General features: G+C 42.5%; 1 protein-coding gene across 7 annotated transcripts; it reads right to left on the reverse strand.

Moving 5' to 3' along the window:
• On the reverse strand, window positions 1–15,496 carry PCNX4 (pecanex 4). Of its 7 annotated transcripts, none has more exons than XM_079309291.1 (12): window positions 15,356–15,496; window positions 12,684–12,779; window positions 11,643–12,369; window positions 9,796–9,975; window positions 9,193–9,707; window positions 8,289–8,389; window positions 8,022–8,144; window positions 6,255–6,618; window positions 2,804–2,907; window positions 1,349–2,385; window positions 667–853; window positions 1–332 (listed from the first exon to the last, which is right to left on the reverse strand). In XM_079309291.1, exons 3-12 carry the CDS (start codon window positions 12,329–12,331, stop codon window positions 81–83), a joined length of 3,552 nt encoding a protein of 1,183 aa, XP_079165417.1. In that variant the 5' UTR covers window positions 12,332–12,369; window positions 12,684–12,779; window positions 15,356–15,496; the 3' UTR covers window positions 1–80. The 7 variants fall into 7 exon arrangements, with proteins under 7 accessions (XP_079165417.1, XP_079165418.1, XP_079165419.1 ...); XM_079309292.1 differs by having other exon boundaries at window positions 12,672–12,779; XM_079309293.1 differs by having other exon boundaries at window positions 15,265–15,386.
• Between the last annotated feature and the right edge of the window lie 945 nt (window positions 15,497–16,441).

A 16,441-nucleotide genomic window follows, 5' to 3' on the forward strand; every position in this document is an offset into this window, starting at 1 on the left:
GGGAGGGAGCACTGACACCCGACTGCCAGCGTGCAGGGGCAGAGACAAAGAGGAGCAGCCCTGGCTGAAGAAAGGGGAGGCTAGAAGAGAGGCAGCTGCAGGAGCTGCGAGGAGTACACGGGGTAGCCCAGGGGCGGGTCTGCCGCCTGCACGGTCAGGTTGCGCAGCAGGGCGGGGTGTGCCTGGATACTGTAGCGCTCCTCGTCATCGTTGGTGGCGTAGAGCAGCTCCCAGGACAGGTTGGCCCACTGGCCCCGCACAGCTTCAGCGTTGAGCTTCCCCACCTGGACTAACAGCTCCTGCAGAGTCAGCACCCGCCCCGTGTAAATTCCCTGCAAGAACAAACAGACCACCGTGTCCAGTACACTGTCCCAGAAGAGATGAGAGCATTTTGGTTACAAAGCACTGGGTGAAGCTTTGGGACCACACTATGAACACTTCAAACACAGCAAAGTATAAACCAGTCCCCTCAGTTCAACTCCTCCACTGGAATATAATCAGGAAATATTGCTGCATGTAAAGAACAGTGCAGTGGGGTTTTTAACAGCAGTGGTGCCAGTTCCTCTTTAGTACAAACCAACCTTCCAGAGCCTTCATGTTTTAGAACACAATTACAAGGGGGAAAAAAAGAAACCCATACTTTGACCTAGCAGTTTTTCTCCTTACCATGCTTGGGTCATGCCCCAGTGAGAACAGGTATGGCTTCTCCTGCAGAACTGCTTGCTGCCACTCCAGGTCTGACACCAGCCCAATGTACCAATCGCTTTCATATTCCTCCAGGTAAGTCACCAGCTCTTTGAAGTTCTCCACTGGGCCCAGGCTGGCTTTGTCCAGCATAAGTTTAAAGGTGTATCTGAAAGGTGCAGAATGTCACACAGTCAGGTGTGTGGCAAAGGCAGGAGGGAAAAAGGCTCTTCAGGCCACAGAGGGTGGAGAGGCTCCACCAACTCAGTCACTGCTTGTCAGCACAGTCACTGCCAGTTGATCTGGGTGTGCTTTTAGCTCACCCACATGTAAAACACATCAGCTTAAACATATCTTATTCCCCTCCAACATTTCCCCACTGCCCAATAATGGATAGTGCCAAATATCCACATCCAGCAAAACGGTTGAGATCTGAGGACAGTGAAAATAGATTGTTTTTCCCCACTTAACATAGCAGATTGAAGACAGCTGCTGTGGAGAAGAAGAAAACTCCATACCACAGGCTTCACTGCCTGGAGTCACAAGCAATATTTATGTACGAAAAGCCTACAAATAAATTTAAACTATACAGCTTTAACAAAACATTACTGAAGTGACACTTCTCTATATAATTTTTCTAATATTACAAAATGTTTTCTTTTACCTGAATGCTTTCAGTGCCAACTGGAAGAGCTCTGGTTTGCCTGTTAGCCAGTCCAGGCCAGCAGACCAGGGAATGCCACCAGTGTATGCCCTGAACACGTGGCGAGGGGCAGGCACGGCGTTGTCCAGCCCAAACAGGCCAAAGCAACACGACAGCACCCCGTGGATGTACAGGTCTTTCAAAGCTTTATCTTTCATGAGGTCTGTGAGTAAACTGGAAGGCTTCTCTTTCAGATGAAAAAAGTCCAGTTGGCTCAAAACAAAGTGGTACCATTCCTCTGGAAACCTCTGCCTCATCTCACTGACTTTGGAAGAAGGCACTGGTGCTGTTCTCCATTCTTCAGGGATGCTCAGCAGCTCTGAGTAAGAGCAACTAAATTCTACACGAGATAAAACTTCTGGCTGTTTCCCTTTGTCCACAGCAGGCAGCCCAAGCACCACAGCCCTGTTTAATTTATCTTCTGGTGACATTTCTGGTAGGAAATCTTGGCTCTGTGTTTCTACAGACCCTGGAATAGACAGGTGCACTTTTGGTGTCAGTCCCGACTGCCCAGGTTCTTTTCTGTCTCTTGTTCTGCTACTGAGTTCAAAATCAAAAATGTCACTATCATCAGTCCAGTCCTCCACTGTATCAACACTAAAGCTGTCTTCTTCCCTCAGAGCTCTGGATCCTTTCACTGCACCACCATGCTGATTTTCTGGAAATGATCCTTGTCTGCTCTTGTTGGCAGTGCCTGGGCTTTCCCAAGTCTTTGATTTTTTATAACAATACTGGACAAGCATCCATACAAGCACTTTAACAAAATCATCTTTCAGGTGTTTTAAATTCTCATGGGAATCAATTATTCCAGATAACACATTCCTGGCATCAGAATACAGTCGCACAGGAACAACAGTACAGGGAGTCAGGATGTGTCCAAAATGAGGATTGGGAGACAGAATTCTTGTGTGCTCCTGATGTTCAAAGGCCATTTCAAAAATTTCATCCACCCTGTGAGCTTCAGCAGCATGGCAGGATGTTTCCTGCAGTTCTAGCCCCTAAAGCACATAGGAAAGCAGCTTCTTGTTAGTCTTTATCAGGATGTAACTTTGAAGCTGTTTGTTTGCAACAGAATTATTCTGAACAGGATGATTGTCACTACTTCCACAACTGAATCTATAAATCTATCCAGAGATAACAGCAATATTAAATCACTCACTGCAATATTAGGCACAGATCAATGTCTTAAATAAATCTTTGCCTGATGCAGATTTTATTAGCCAGCTTATTAAAGATACTGTGTCACAAGCTAAATGATAAAAAAATTCACATCTGCTACTCATGTAAATTGCAAGACTAGTTTAGCACTCATCTTAGAAAATTAAATGTAAATCAGTTACATTGCTGAACTGTTACACAGCAAAATGTTTGCATGATTTCCAAACATCAGAATCTCAGTGCTCAGCATGCAATTACCTTAATGTTAACACCACAGTATGTGAAGCCTTTTTCCAGCACCAAGATCCACATCAGCCTGTCCTGAAAGCGGCACAAGTAATGTGAGCCAGGCAGAGAGAGACCTAGGCAAGAGAAAAAGCCAAACAAAAACTACATTATTACCTCTTCTACATGCCAGTGAAAGGATTCAACAGCAAACACAAACTATTTCTGCATCAACATCACAATCAGTTAACACTGGCTAACTAGCACCTTAGAATCTTGAAGAAACTGGCTGAAATTGCAGCTTTGAAAAAGCTGTGGAAAGTTGGGAAACCTCACCCAACTGCAGGACTGCATTATTCACACCAGACCAGGGTTAAACAACTCCACCCTCAATTCCCTTTGCAGAGATGACTTTCATGATTAAAGATAATTTTTGGCTGCATTTTCAACCACACAGTTCCCACTGATGTTCTCTGGAGACCTAAAATCCTTCCTACCAAGAATACATTAAAGAATCATGATATAGAACAGGAGTTTCCTAATGGTCCAATTTGCTGTGGAGTAGGAAGTTTATAATATCAGAGAAATAAAAATATAATTGAACTGGAATTAGAAAATCAGGTTGTGAACAAAATCAAATTAATACTCAAAATCCCCACAATTTGGCTCTCATTGTAAAAAATTAGATGATGCTTATGTCCAAAGGAAAAAGGTATACTCTCTCTTTTTTACCTATGTCACAAAAAGAGCAATTCTGAATTTCCTAAAAACTGGTGGTTATACTGTATTTGAACTACAGCCTAATGTCAATCCTCCTACCACAATGGTTCTATTCTTAAGCATGACATTTGCTGTCAGTTTATGACCTGCTTCTCCTGTCACTCATGATGACTCACTTGAAGAGCATTTTAGTTTTAAAATGTTGTAAGATGAAATCAGTGAAACCAACCATTAAGCTGTAGTTAAAATTTAAGTAACCTTTTCTATCCCACTGAGCTAATGAAGTGCATTTTCTTGCTAACATTTTGCAAAGATTTTAATTCCTTTCTTGCCAGCTGTTAAAGCTACTAAAATTCCTTTACACAGAAAAAGCTATGGGTTTAAATTAGTGACACACAAAGTGGTACTGCTTCCTCTTGAACTCATCTGAGAACACCACAGTTTTTCTTGCTTCAAGACATTCATTCACAGATTTTCCCATTAAAGAAGAGACTTTTTACTCCTCAAGACTAGTGTTTTGAATTATTTATTCTGAGGCATACATGGCACCATAGTCATGATGGGAATGGGGAAAAAAAACCCTTTTAAAATATGCATATATCTAATATAGATAGATATAAGAGATAAATAACAGATATTAACATATATAAATAAATATATCTAGTGTACATATAAAACATAGATGGACTAATGCAGTAGACAAACTGGAGTATCCTTTAGAGAAAAAAAGATTTCCTAATTTTATTTAGTACCTCTCTCTAACCAGTGATAAAAGTGCAGCACATGTTTTCTAATAAAGCACCTGGATATATTCTTCAGAAAAGCATGATTAAGGTTAACTTCCACTGCCTTCAAATATTAGGCCACTTTTTCCAGACATAAGCCATTTTCTAAGAGGCTTATGTAAATATTTGCCTCTTGTCTAAGGGCTACAATCTTTTGATTATTTATGTTCCACAAAGGCTGTTTCTCAAGAAAATGACCTTGCAATTTTAAAACAGTTACTCTGTCTCCAGCTGGGAAAAAGACTGGGCATTTCTTCACCCCTGTCTCTATAATTCTGTGAAAACCCCATAATGATGCCTTTCACAGCCTGTAAACCCACAAGTGCTGCTACAATCCTACTCAAAAACTCCCCAACAAGACATGACATTAAATCTTATCAACGGGTTTGTGCTCAGCTGTTTACTTCTACTTAGGCTACATAATGAATTTCACAAACATCCAGTCAAAATTCACCAGAACCAATAACACAGCTAAATCAGCAAAGTCTGGATGCTGAGTAATGGGATTGATGCAGAGACAGACAGACCTACAGAGAACTGTTTGACACACAACATTCTTTATGCAACCCAATTTACTGCCTGCAGTTAGGTGGGATCAATGCCTTTTATTGCCAACATAGATGCCAATTCCATCCTTTTTTTTTTTTTCAGTACAGAATGATTAGGATTGATACTGTTTCATCTTCATTTAGTATCTCCTTAATGGTAACAAAAGAGTTATTTTTTTACAGGACTGTAACAAGTAGACATGATAGAATCATTAGCTGGAAAAGATCTCCTAGATCATCAAGCCTTTGACTGAATTCCACTATATCCATGAAACCATATCACAAACTGCTGCATCTACTTGTTCCTTTAATGCTCCCAGGGATGGCAACCAGGAAGCCCATTCCAATGCTTAACCCTCCATTCCATGAAGAAATATTTCTCAATACCCAACCTGAACTTCCCTATGAGCAACTTCTGGCTGTTCCTCCTCCTTACATTGTTGGTTAAAAGGATAAAAATAACCACTTTTTCCTGAGCAATCTCTGAACATCAGTTTTAACCCCCACTGTGAAATGTGGTTTTCAGCCACAGATCCTCCTGTTCTCCAGTGCAGCAATAGATGTGGGGGTTCTTTCTGACCCCCAGGTGCTCTAAGGCACCAAACTCCAGAGCTCTATAGGCTCCTGCTCTGAGCTCTTAGGCTCCTACTTGGCAGGTAATCTTAAATAAGCAAAGCAGCTAATGGTTAAAAAGGTTATTACAAAGCACATCAGTCTGAACAAGCAGACTGAAGTATCCTTTGGAGAAAAAAAGATTTCCTAATTTTATTTAGTACCTCTCTCTAACCAGTGATAAAAGTGCAGCACATGTTTTCTAATAAAGCACCTGGATATATTCTTCAGAAAAGCATGATTAAGGTTAACTTCCATTGCCTTCAAATATTAGGCCACTTTTTCCAGACATAAGCCATTTTCTAAGAGGCTTATGTAAATATTGCAAAAGCAATGGCAAAAGCAGTAGCATTAAGCAAATGGCTAGAAGCCCTGGCAAAAGCCAATAGCTAAAAGGAACCACTTTCCCCATACATACTGTTATATAGGATTTTTCCAACAAGCTAAGATGCAAACTCAGACCACACTCTTTAACCTATTAGAATTCTAGTTTTTTAGCTCGCCAGGTTACGTATAACACTACACATAGAATCGATTGTGTTCTATGTAAGAAATGTAAACAATATTCTTACTATAACTCTATTATGTCTAAGCACTGTCTACAACTGTGGGCTTGGAGCTTCTACTGAAGATATTACTATGTTTGCAACCTTCAGTAGAACACAAGCTACTGCTGTGGAATGCAGACCTTTTACTCACTAAAAACATCAGAACTCACTCTAAGACTACTTCAACCCCTGCCCTCTTCAGAGAGACTCCCGATTGACCGAGTCCCCGGGAGGCTGAGCCGCAGCGCTCCGGGGCGCGGCCCGTACGTACCCAGCCCGCCGGCGGCCAGCGCCGCCTGCAGCGCCGCGGCCAGCCCGGGCACCAGCTGCCGGTAGTAGACGGTGTCGGGGCAGACGCAGGCGGTGCCGCCCGCGGGGCCCGGCCAGCTGCGCAGCGGCCGCGGGAATCCCACCAGGAACACGGGCAGCGTGAAGAGGGGCAGCAGGGGCGAGGAGAGCAGCGCCGACACGGCCACCAGCGCCAGCAGCACGGGGAAGAAGGCGACGTTGAGCGCGATCAGGGCGGCGCTGGATCGGCGGCGCTGCTTCTTCTCCGTCCACGAGGTCAGGAGGATGGCGACGGCAAAGTGCAGCTTGGAGAGGAACTGCAAGAGCCGATCCCGCAGGAGACCGACCTGCAGCACACGGGCAGGGAGCACGTGGTGTTAACCTGCAGTGTAATCAGCACAGCTGCAGCAATTTGAAGACAATGACTGCTGGAACCCTGAACTTTCTCGGCTTTCTGGCACTCACCCCCGAAAGAGCACTGTGAAACACTCATCTCAGAAAATTAGGATCTTAGTTACCTTGCTGAAAATAATTAAAAGTTAGAAGCTAGAAGGGAGTAGCTATCTGAAATTTAAATAATTGATTGTCTGTCATTTTCTGTTTGCTCAGCAGTGACAAAACTAGTGAGCAACGCAAAGAAACATAGACAATGACACCAGAAACTCATTCTTTGGAAAATTGGACTATCCCCAGAAATCATTTGTATTGTCATGGAGAGAAAAGGTCAAGAGTTTAGTGTGAGGAAGACTCACCTCACTTCCTCCTTTTAAGACCCCTCCCCACAAAAATTACTCCAGACTTAATTTATGAAGTCAATCACATATGCTTAACAGCCATTCAAGCTAATTACCATAGGAACCAGGGATGGGAGGGGCTGTTGTTATGAATATGTATTTGTTTGAATCCTTTGCTAATAAATAGATTTTGTGATCACCTGTGATTTTGCAGTGCATATTAGAGGATTACCTCATGCTGAATAAACATACACTTTCTAACTTTAAATTGTTAGAGAGTCCATCACAGTTGAGTATTGATATTAGAGCAATCCTCTTATTTTGGTAAATCAATTGCTTTTGACTTGAGGCCTTAGAGAAGGCTTCCAAATTTGAGTGATGGAGTTAGAATCATTGGTGTGTAGTTTGGGTAGAAGTGTGTAATATCACATGGTGAAGGGTTTGGAATTTGGGGTTTTAAAACAGACAAGATAGATGTTCTTGGGCATTGTCTTTTTCTTCCTTCTCGTTCCTTCTTCTTGATTTTATGTAGTAGTTTTTGATTAAATAGAAAGTACCACAGTGTGGGTCACATGTGTTTGGCCATTGGGTCAAAAGTACAAATAATATAAATGTTAGTTTTTAGTTGGATAATGAAGCCTTGAAAGACCTTGTAACGAGTGACTTCAGCTCCATTTTCTCACTTTTAGCTTGTTAGCTGGAAGGGCTGTAGAACTCACTCTACTATAGATAAGAATTAATAAACAACCAAGTCTAAACATGAAAATCCATCTTTTGTGCTTCAATCCTGACTGAATAAAAGCAAAGAAAAAGAAGGCAGCCACTAATATGTGGTGACACTAATAAGTGGTGCCCTGTGTGAGGAATAAACTCACAACCTTCAAATGACTATCACTGCAGTTAGAATATATCTTAGCACAGTTTTTAGCTTTTAGCTGCTGGGTCCTGGGCCCTGTAAGTCTCCAGGAGAAACAGAGGTAACAACTCTCTGCTTAATTTTACATTATGGACATTACCAGCAAGAGTTTGATTCCTGTATCAAGGCTCCTGTTCCACCAGAGGTCTGGATTAAACACCAACATTTGTGCTGCTGACACAACCACCATGTCTAGTAAGGCATTTTCTGTATTCTGCCAGACCTAAAATAGAAACATGTTAGAAATATGTTAAAAAATATATCTACATCTGTTTTCATGACCTGAAATATTTCTTCCAGGTCACCTTGGTACTCAAATCATGTAGAAGAGCATTTTGAAGGCTAACATATTTAAAATTCAAATTACCATCCTAAATATCCTTGTGAATCCAATGGAAACAGACACAGAATGCAGGTTCTGTAGAGAATGGTCAAGTGAGAGGAATGCTATCATAGCAAACGGAGACACTGCAATTGAAATAAAAGAACCATTGACCTTCTTCCAAAAACATAACAAAAGTCAACAAAGGTAACAGTCTTATTGCAGGATGGAAATCTCAGCATAAAAAGAGAAACATTTCCTTCATCATCACAAACTCCTCTTTGCATTACATTCCCATGATATTGAACAATTAATTTGCAATAATGGCCCAGGACAACAAACATTTACATGGATGCTTAATTCTTACTTGCTATTCTTTTGTCCTTTATTTGTTTTTCCAAGAGAATACTCAAATAAGTAAAAATAAACATGGACTAGCAGTCATCAATCTACTTTCCCAAAATAATCCTTCTTTATGAAACGAAATAATTTAAATCAATTGTTTGCTCCCTCAAAGTAGATACATTTGTCACTAACCTACCATAAAGGAGGCTCTTCCCTTTACTAGCAAGCTCTATGAACCAAATATTTAGTCAGCTTGAAGACTTTCAACTCATTTTGTTTCCAAGAACCTCTTTTCAAAAGTGGATACTGCAACTGTAACTAAAATCCTTTAAAAGGCCCTGCTTTCTCAGCTGGGCTTTTAAAAGGTTCATTTTTTTAGGTTCACCCCTATAAAAGAAATAAATAAAATCACTTTCAAATGTAATCACTTTTAAATATGCTGGACCCATAACTGAACTCAATGCACAATTTAACATCAACAAGTATTTCCAGCCACTTGGTTTCCCTTGATTCATTCACAGAATCTTGCCCATACAGCAATTCTAGAGTTTCAAACTCCCTACAAGCATCATCTAACAAACAACAGAGAGTGGTGTATTCCTACCTAGTGTTAGTAAAATCCTCCTGACAACACCAACTTTCATTAGCCTTCTTTGCTTCTCCATGAACACAGCCACAGTCCTGACATCCTTTGGGTAAAAGGGGTTTCTGAAGACTCCAAACAAGTACACTCTCTGAATCTCTCTAAGAATCCACATAATTATAAGCAGTAGGATCAGAATGTAACTTGCTATGGCCTGGGGGCTGGCCTGGGAAAATGATGAGGAGCCTGCAAATTGATGCAGCAGGCTCGCTTCGGTGAGAGCAAATGTCAACACAGTCACATAGAAAATAAATTCCCTCCACCCAAATTGCATTCTAAGACCTCTGTGTGTATTTTTAGATTTGCTGGAGGCTAAATGGCTGATCATGGTGTGTTTGAAGGCAAACCAAATCTCACTTAGGTTAAGACTCAGTATGAACCCAAATCCAGTCATGAAGAGGATCACACCGAGGGGGCTGGGAATGAAATACGATGCTATTGCTGTTCCAGCAGAAATGAGAAACATTACTAACAACCTGCGAAGGAGAAAATAAAGAAGATTTGCTTGAAAAGAAAAAGGTTATAAACAATACTGAAATATTTTACAATTGTATAAACATTTACTTTGTGTTACTTGACATAGGTGAACCTCCTAGTCCAAACTCCAACAGTTGTTCCATTCCCCAGAGAAAAAGTGCATCAAGCGGGGGCAGAACTCCCATTGCCCACAAGAATGGCAGAAAAAGAAACAGGATGTGCAAAATCTGGTTTGTCTGCTCTAGAATGGGTGTGTTGACAGCAAACCTGGATAAAAGAAGAAATGGATTTGATTTCTATGAAGGAAAAAAAAAACTTTAGTGTGGGAAGACTTCCTGTTTAATTACTACAGTAAATCCCGAAGTAAAAACATTTCACATTCAACCTATAAAACCTAATGAACATCTTTTAAAAGGAAAAATAAGGACATGTATTTATGCTTGGGACAGCAACACATTAATTAGAACACCAGAACACAGACTAAATTTTCATTTAAAAGATTTCAAGCCTTCAGTTAAATACAGTGATGCAATTACCCTGATTATTTTTGTTACTGTTGTGATAATACACTGAAAAAAATACTTGTGCAAAAAAGAAAGGCCCACAGGCTCCAAGGCCTCAACTGTTTAACAAAATATTGTAAAGTATTTTTTTCAGAAGCACAAAAGCAAAATTTCTAGCAATTTCAAAGGTTCAAGATCTAAGTTTTAACACTGGAAAACCTGGCATGTTGCCTGTACACCTACAGATATTGTATATTCCTAAAGAGAGTTTATTTCCACATAAAAGTGTCAAAATATTCTTGCAAAACCACAAAGATCAGTATTAGAAATTTGCATAAATTCTAATCCATATGTAGTTTATCATTAAATGTGGTAGACTGCCAAGATATTTGGTTTCTCTCTAATTTTTAATAAGTAAGCAAGCCTCAGAGCAATTTTATCAGGAATTTTGACAATGTCCTTATCTTCTCCTCAGGAAATTGAACAGAAGAATTTGGAGTCCAACACCACATGTATAATTCTCCTATCTCATCTGAAGTGACAATTAGGGTAAATCACCAATAAAGACATCTCCCAGTGCAAAACTAGCAAATTCAAACACTTTTTTTTTTAATGTATCTGAAGTACCCCAAACATAAAAAATGTACATGTGACAAAGTGCTATAAATATCACCTGATATGGAGAAAGAATGCATAGGGTCAATCTAAAAGCATCTTGTTTTAGGAGCCTGATCTACAAATACTTCAGCTAAGACACTCATCTGAAAAACACAAATGTGACTCTCCTAATTTGTAGACTCACACAGATCTTTTGCATTGCAAAAGCATTTAAAAATCCAAGTTCAAAATCTGTATTCAGCAATATTCCCATTTCCTTAACCATTAATTAAAAACAAATTCAGAGGGGTATTTTTTGTTTTGTTCTGGTTTTTTGGTTTTTTTTGGGTTTTTTTTTTTTTTTTTGCCTCCTGTATTAAAGTCTCTGCTATCACTTTACAGAGCTTAAAATAGAAAGTATTTCAGGATGAAATCTGGACATTAATCCAGTAATCCTGAAGCTTGTAGTGTTTAGATTTATGATTCCAGGTCAGGAACATGTGTTTTCAAATCCTTCACATCCTTTAAAAGGATATATATGCAAATGCTCCAATACAAAAATATGAAAAATGACATGGCAGAAGATAGGCAAAACTATCTCTTACTTAAAAACTGCTCTTCCTAGTTTACATGGAATGCTATAAAATTTAAGAACCTTTTATACATAGCATAGAATCTCAATTTTTATCATATATGCATCAATCTTCTTTCTTTGAAGTTAGTAATTGATAGAACTCATAATAAATTTTCCTTGGAAGAATAATCTAATCTTTCCCATCACAACTACACAGAGTAACCATCACTCAAAGCAGCTAAATGCATTATTATGTTTACCTGTGTGCAAGATCCACTGCAATAAAGACAAAAATGTAGAAAGGTCTCATCAGAGCAGTGATTTCATAAGTATCCAGTGCTTGGAAAGTGGCTGTTTCAGTGGCTGTGTTTATGATTAATGAATACTCTCCAATACATATGGTCACCCATCCAAACACAAAGATCACAACAGTTCCTCCAAAGTTGCTATATAACAAGGTTATTCTGTTTGGCAGCAAATACCAAGTTCCCAGCCCACACAATACCCCTGCCAGAAGGGAATGGAACACAGTGTTGATGATGTACTTCTTGCCAGGAATAATAAATTTTACTGTCTCTGAACCTACACAGCTGGAAAACTCAAACTCATCTTCATCTGTCAGGGTATTCTGGATTTGCATTCTTTCTACTGTCACTGTTTTTTGCTTGGCATAGAGGTTTGTCACCTGAAGAGCCAGTGCAGTAACAAACATGAGTCCTCCCGACAGCGCGGCGGTGCAGAAGTCCCTCATCACTCCCAACTGGTACAGGAGTGTTCCCACTCCTCCCCAGAGCCATGGTGTCAGGAAAAGGATGATCTGGTTCACATAGATGTAAGGAGGGGCACAGTAGCCCAGTTTGAGGCGGGGACCTCCCAGCACAGTCTGAGGGAAGCGCTTCAAGAAGAACTCCTGCTTGTAGTCATTGAGCAGGGGAACATCTGGCCCCATCCTCGTGGCTCAGGAACACTGGCTGGGGATCATCCTCCCTGTGAGAGAGCAGAGAGGAACACATGGACACATTACTGATCCTGGAACTCAGAACCCAGGGAATTATTGTGTCTTCTTTTTATTTACCAAGTTACACTGGAATTCTGACACGTTGCTGTTGGAATTTCCCAGAATACCACAAGCAAACATCTATTTTAAACTGTGAACACATTCCTTCATCTGAAGGTTGCAAATAAAAGCATATAACCTGTGCCTGGGAGATAATGATAAAACCAACCCATCTCCCCATCAGAATACCTTCCTAAAACTGACATTCTTCCCACCCAATCTGATCCCACACCTTGCCACAGACCTCCAATTCCAAATCCTGTTAAGGATCTCTGTATACAGAGTCTGTGATTTCAGTGAACAGCCACACAAGTGCAAGGACACAGGCACACAGAGGTCCCTGTAAAAAAAACAACAAAGCTTTATGGAATAATTTTTTTTACATAAATATGTTCAAGAATGTAAGTAGAAGTATTACAAATTGTTTCCCACATCAGCATTGTTACTGTCCTCCCTATACAGTTCAGCTGCAGGACAGGATCTCACTATAATGTAAAATAAACAGTTCACTTTCTGCTTCCTAAAACAAACACAATACTTGTGAGTTGTAGAGGAATCAGCATATATTGTTCTTTGTGCCAACTGAAAAAGCTGAAAGAAAGGGAAAAAAGATACCTGCAGACATTTACAACCACCCATCAAACAGAAACAGGTTTGAATATTCATTTGGAGAGGATCAGGCAATGTAGAAACAATGAATGTAAGGTGGTAACTATGATATTCAAATATAACTCTATGCTATTAATCATGAAAGCAAGAATCTATGAGTGACAGGCAGAAATACTCAAGTTAAGAAATAGGGTGAAAAAGCCAGCACAAAAAAAGCAGAGCCAATGCCATGAATAACAGTTCTAAGCAAGAGATGGTGTGCATTAGGAGATGGGCAAGGACTGAAATTCTGACTGACTTTCTTCCACTGGACCTGCACAATCTGATGAACACTCATTGCTATCACTGGTGAGACATTAAAAATTAAACATCTGGCTGCCACAGAGTCTTTAAACTACCATGATCCATTTTTTCTAAAACACCAAACATTTCTGGGCCCTTCTAAGAACAATTCACCCCATTTATTTAAACAGGTATCAGTCACTTGACTGTTGGTAGATGCTGGTCTTTGGGGAATAAAGCTGGAAACAGTGCAAATGAGATTTTGTGCATTATCATGACTGAAAATTTGCATTTTGCATGCACTAAGTCAATACATTCCACCATGGGAAGCAGGACCCTACAGGTTCTGTAACTACTCTTCATGTAGGCTGTGGATTTTTTTGGGTTTTTTATTCAATGAAATATTGAAAACATGGATTTTTTTGGTCATACTATTTCAAGCCACTAAATATTTCTTAGAAGTAAGGAGAAGGCAGCAGCCAGTCCTACTGGAACTAATGGAAAAGACACATGTTGACAATGGACAGGGGAATTCATCCCAGTCAGCTCAGGAATTTGAAAATGTAACAGCGACACACCCAACTAAAACCAAATTTCCAATGCAATTATAAAATATCACAATTCAGTCAATCTTCTTTAGAAAAATAAGCACTGTTTAGAGGGTACATGGGAGTGGAGCTTAAATTGCTGGGATATTTACATGCAGTAGAAGACTTAGACATGGAAATGACAGAATCTGAGTTTAAAAAGAAAACACAGAACTAATAGGTACAGAGTTTTCCTTGAAAAACAGTTTTTGGGCAGCTGTGTTTTTCTGCTCTCAGAAGGGTTATTTTTGTTTCAAGTTCCAGTCTGCATTTGTGTTTGTCAGTTTATATTGCTAACCAAATGTTAACAAAACATTCCTCTTACAGTTTCTGTGCAAACAATGGGCATCTTTGTGTGAGACACAAGAATCTACACACACAAACAATATAGTTCCACTTGGCTCTGCTCCAAAACGAGGTGAATTTATTTGCTGAAACTCTCTCTAACTATGGAAACTCTTCCCTCTGCTGTTCTCCTGGCTTCCAACTAGTCAGGTAGCACATCAGGACTTCAAAGAGGGACTCATCCATGTCTTATTTCCTGTGCAAAGCCTTAGCAACAAGGCTCCACACGTTTGTGAGTGTTTACAGGACCTGGCTTCAATGCACATTCCCGACGGACAACTTGCCTGGATACCCAAACAACCCCAAGCACAACAGGCTGTCACCAGCGGGGGAGTCCGTGCCACTTGGATACTATCACAGCAAGGATGGAAAAAGGGCTTGAACACCATAAAGTCATGTCACAAGTTCTCCCTGCAATAACCTCGTCATGCCCTTGTTATAAAGAAATTCAGAAATTCAGGCAGGAATTCGCAGGAGGACGAGGAATTTTGCCGAAATGAACGCCATTCTCCACGTGGGCTGATGTTGGATGGGCTGAGTTTGGTTTGCTTTTATTTTTGTGCACAGCCATCTGCCACCTAAGCAGCTGAAACACATAGGGTGTAAAAATCCTTACCTCGGTGGTCTTACAGGTGTTTTCACGAGAGGATAAGTACGGGTTACAAACCACCTGCTAGCCAAGCTGGAGGAACAGGTGGGAGGCGAAGGGGAGGCTGTGGCATCCCCTGTCCCACCAAATCCAGATGCACCCCGAGCCCGCACGGTTAAAGATTCCCGGGATGGACACCATGGCTAAAGGCCCAGCCAGAGCCAGGCAGAGAGGGCTGATTCCATCCCCAGCCAGCCCGGGCTCACAGCATTCCAGGACAACGCATCCCAGTTATGGATGAGCATCCCTGGATTTCCTTTGGGAAGGGCCGCTGGCCGCCTCCTCCCGAGGCACCTCTGCCCCTGGGGCTCCCACCTGGGCCACCATGCTGCCCACCCACCCCCTCCCCTCACCTCTACATAAGCGACGACAAGAAACACCTCCGCAGTCTCCGGAGGGGAAGGGCAAACCCGCGGCAAGGAGCCCGGCGGGGATGGCACCTACCTGTGGCCCGGGCTCGGAGCGGGGCAGGGGCGGCAGGGCCCGGGGCCGAGCCGGCGCTGGAGAAGGAGGAGAGCGGGAGGATGGCGGAGCGCTGCCGTTCCCTGCCCGCCCCTTTGCCCGCCCCTCAACCGCGCCGCCATTTTGCCCGCCGGGGGCAGGCGGCGGAGACGCGCTGCCTGCGGGAAATGGCTCCGGCCGGCCCGGGATCGGTACTGGAGCCATGAGGAGCCGCGGTGCTCCCGCTCCTCACGGCGGGATCGGTACCGGAGCCATGAGGAGCCGCGGTGCTCCCGCTCCTCACGGCGGGATCGGTACCGGAGCCATGAGGAGCCGCGGTGCTCCCGCTCCTCACGGCGGGATCGGTACCGGAGCCATGAGGAGCCGCGGTGCTCCCGCCCCTCACGGCGGGATCGGTACCGGAGCCATGAGGAGCCGCGGTGCTCCCGCCCCTCACGGCGGGATCGGTACCGGAGCCATGAGCAGCCGCGGTGCTCCCGCCCCTCACGGCGGGATCGGTACCGGAGCCATGAGCAGCCGCGGTGCTCCCGCCCCTCACGGCGGGATCGGTACCGGAGCCATGAGCAGCCGCGGTGCTCCCGCTCCTCACGGCGGGCAGGGCCCCGCAGCATCCCAGGATCGATCCCGGTGGGAAAGATCCCTGGCATCGTGGAGCGCAGCCCGTGAGCGAGCGCACTGTGCCGGGCAGACCATGGCGCTGAGTGCCCGGCCGGTCCGGGACACCTGCGGCTTCCCTGGCCAGCCCGTTCCAATGGGATAATCGATAAAATAATTGGGTTAATCATACAAGTATTGGGGTTTGTGTAAACCAGAATGCTTAGGTCTGAAATGAAGCGTGACACTAAAGAAAGGAAAAGATATGATTAAATAATTTTGTTTTAAATCCCCTTGTATGTTTCTAAATAAGTCGACAGCTTGCAAAACAAGGTTTTTACACAGCCCTGCAGATTCTGCAAAATCAATTTCCTGCCTTTGTGTAATCAATTGCAGCCTATCCCTGAGACCAGACTGCCTGACTTCTGTCATTCCTTATCCATCAAGAGCAGAGGTTATCTGTGGGACTGGAGA

The sequence above is a fragment of the Erithacus rubecula genome (genome assembly GCF_903797595.1).
Source record: "Erithacus rubecula genome assembly, chromosome: 6".
NCBI classification, from domain to species: domain Eukaryota; kingdom Metazoa; phylum Chordata; class Aves; order Passeriformes; family Muscicapidae; genus Erithacus; species Erithacus rubecula.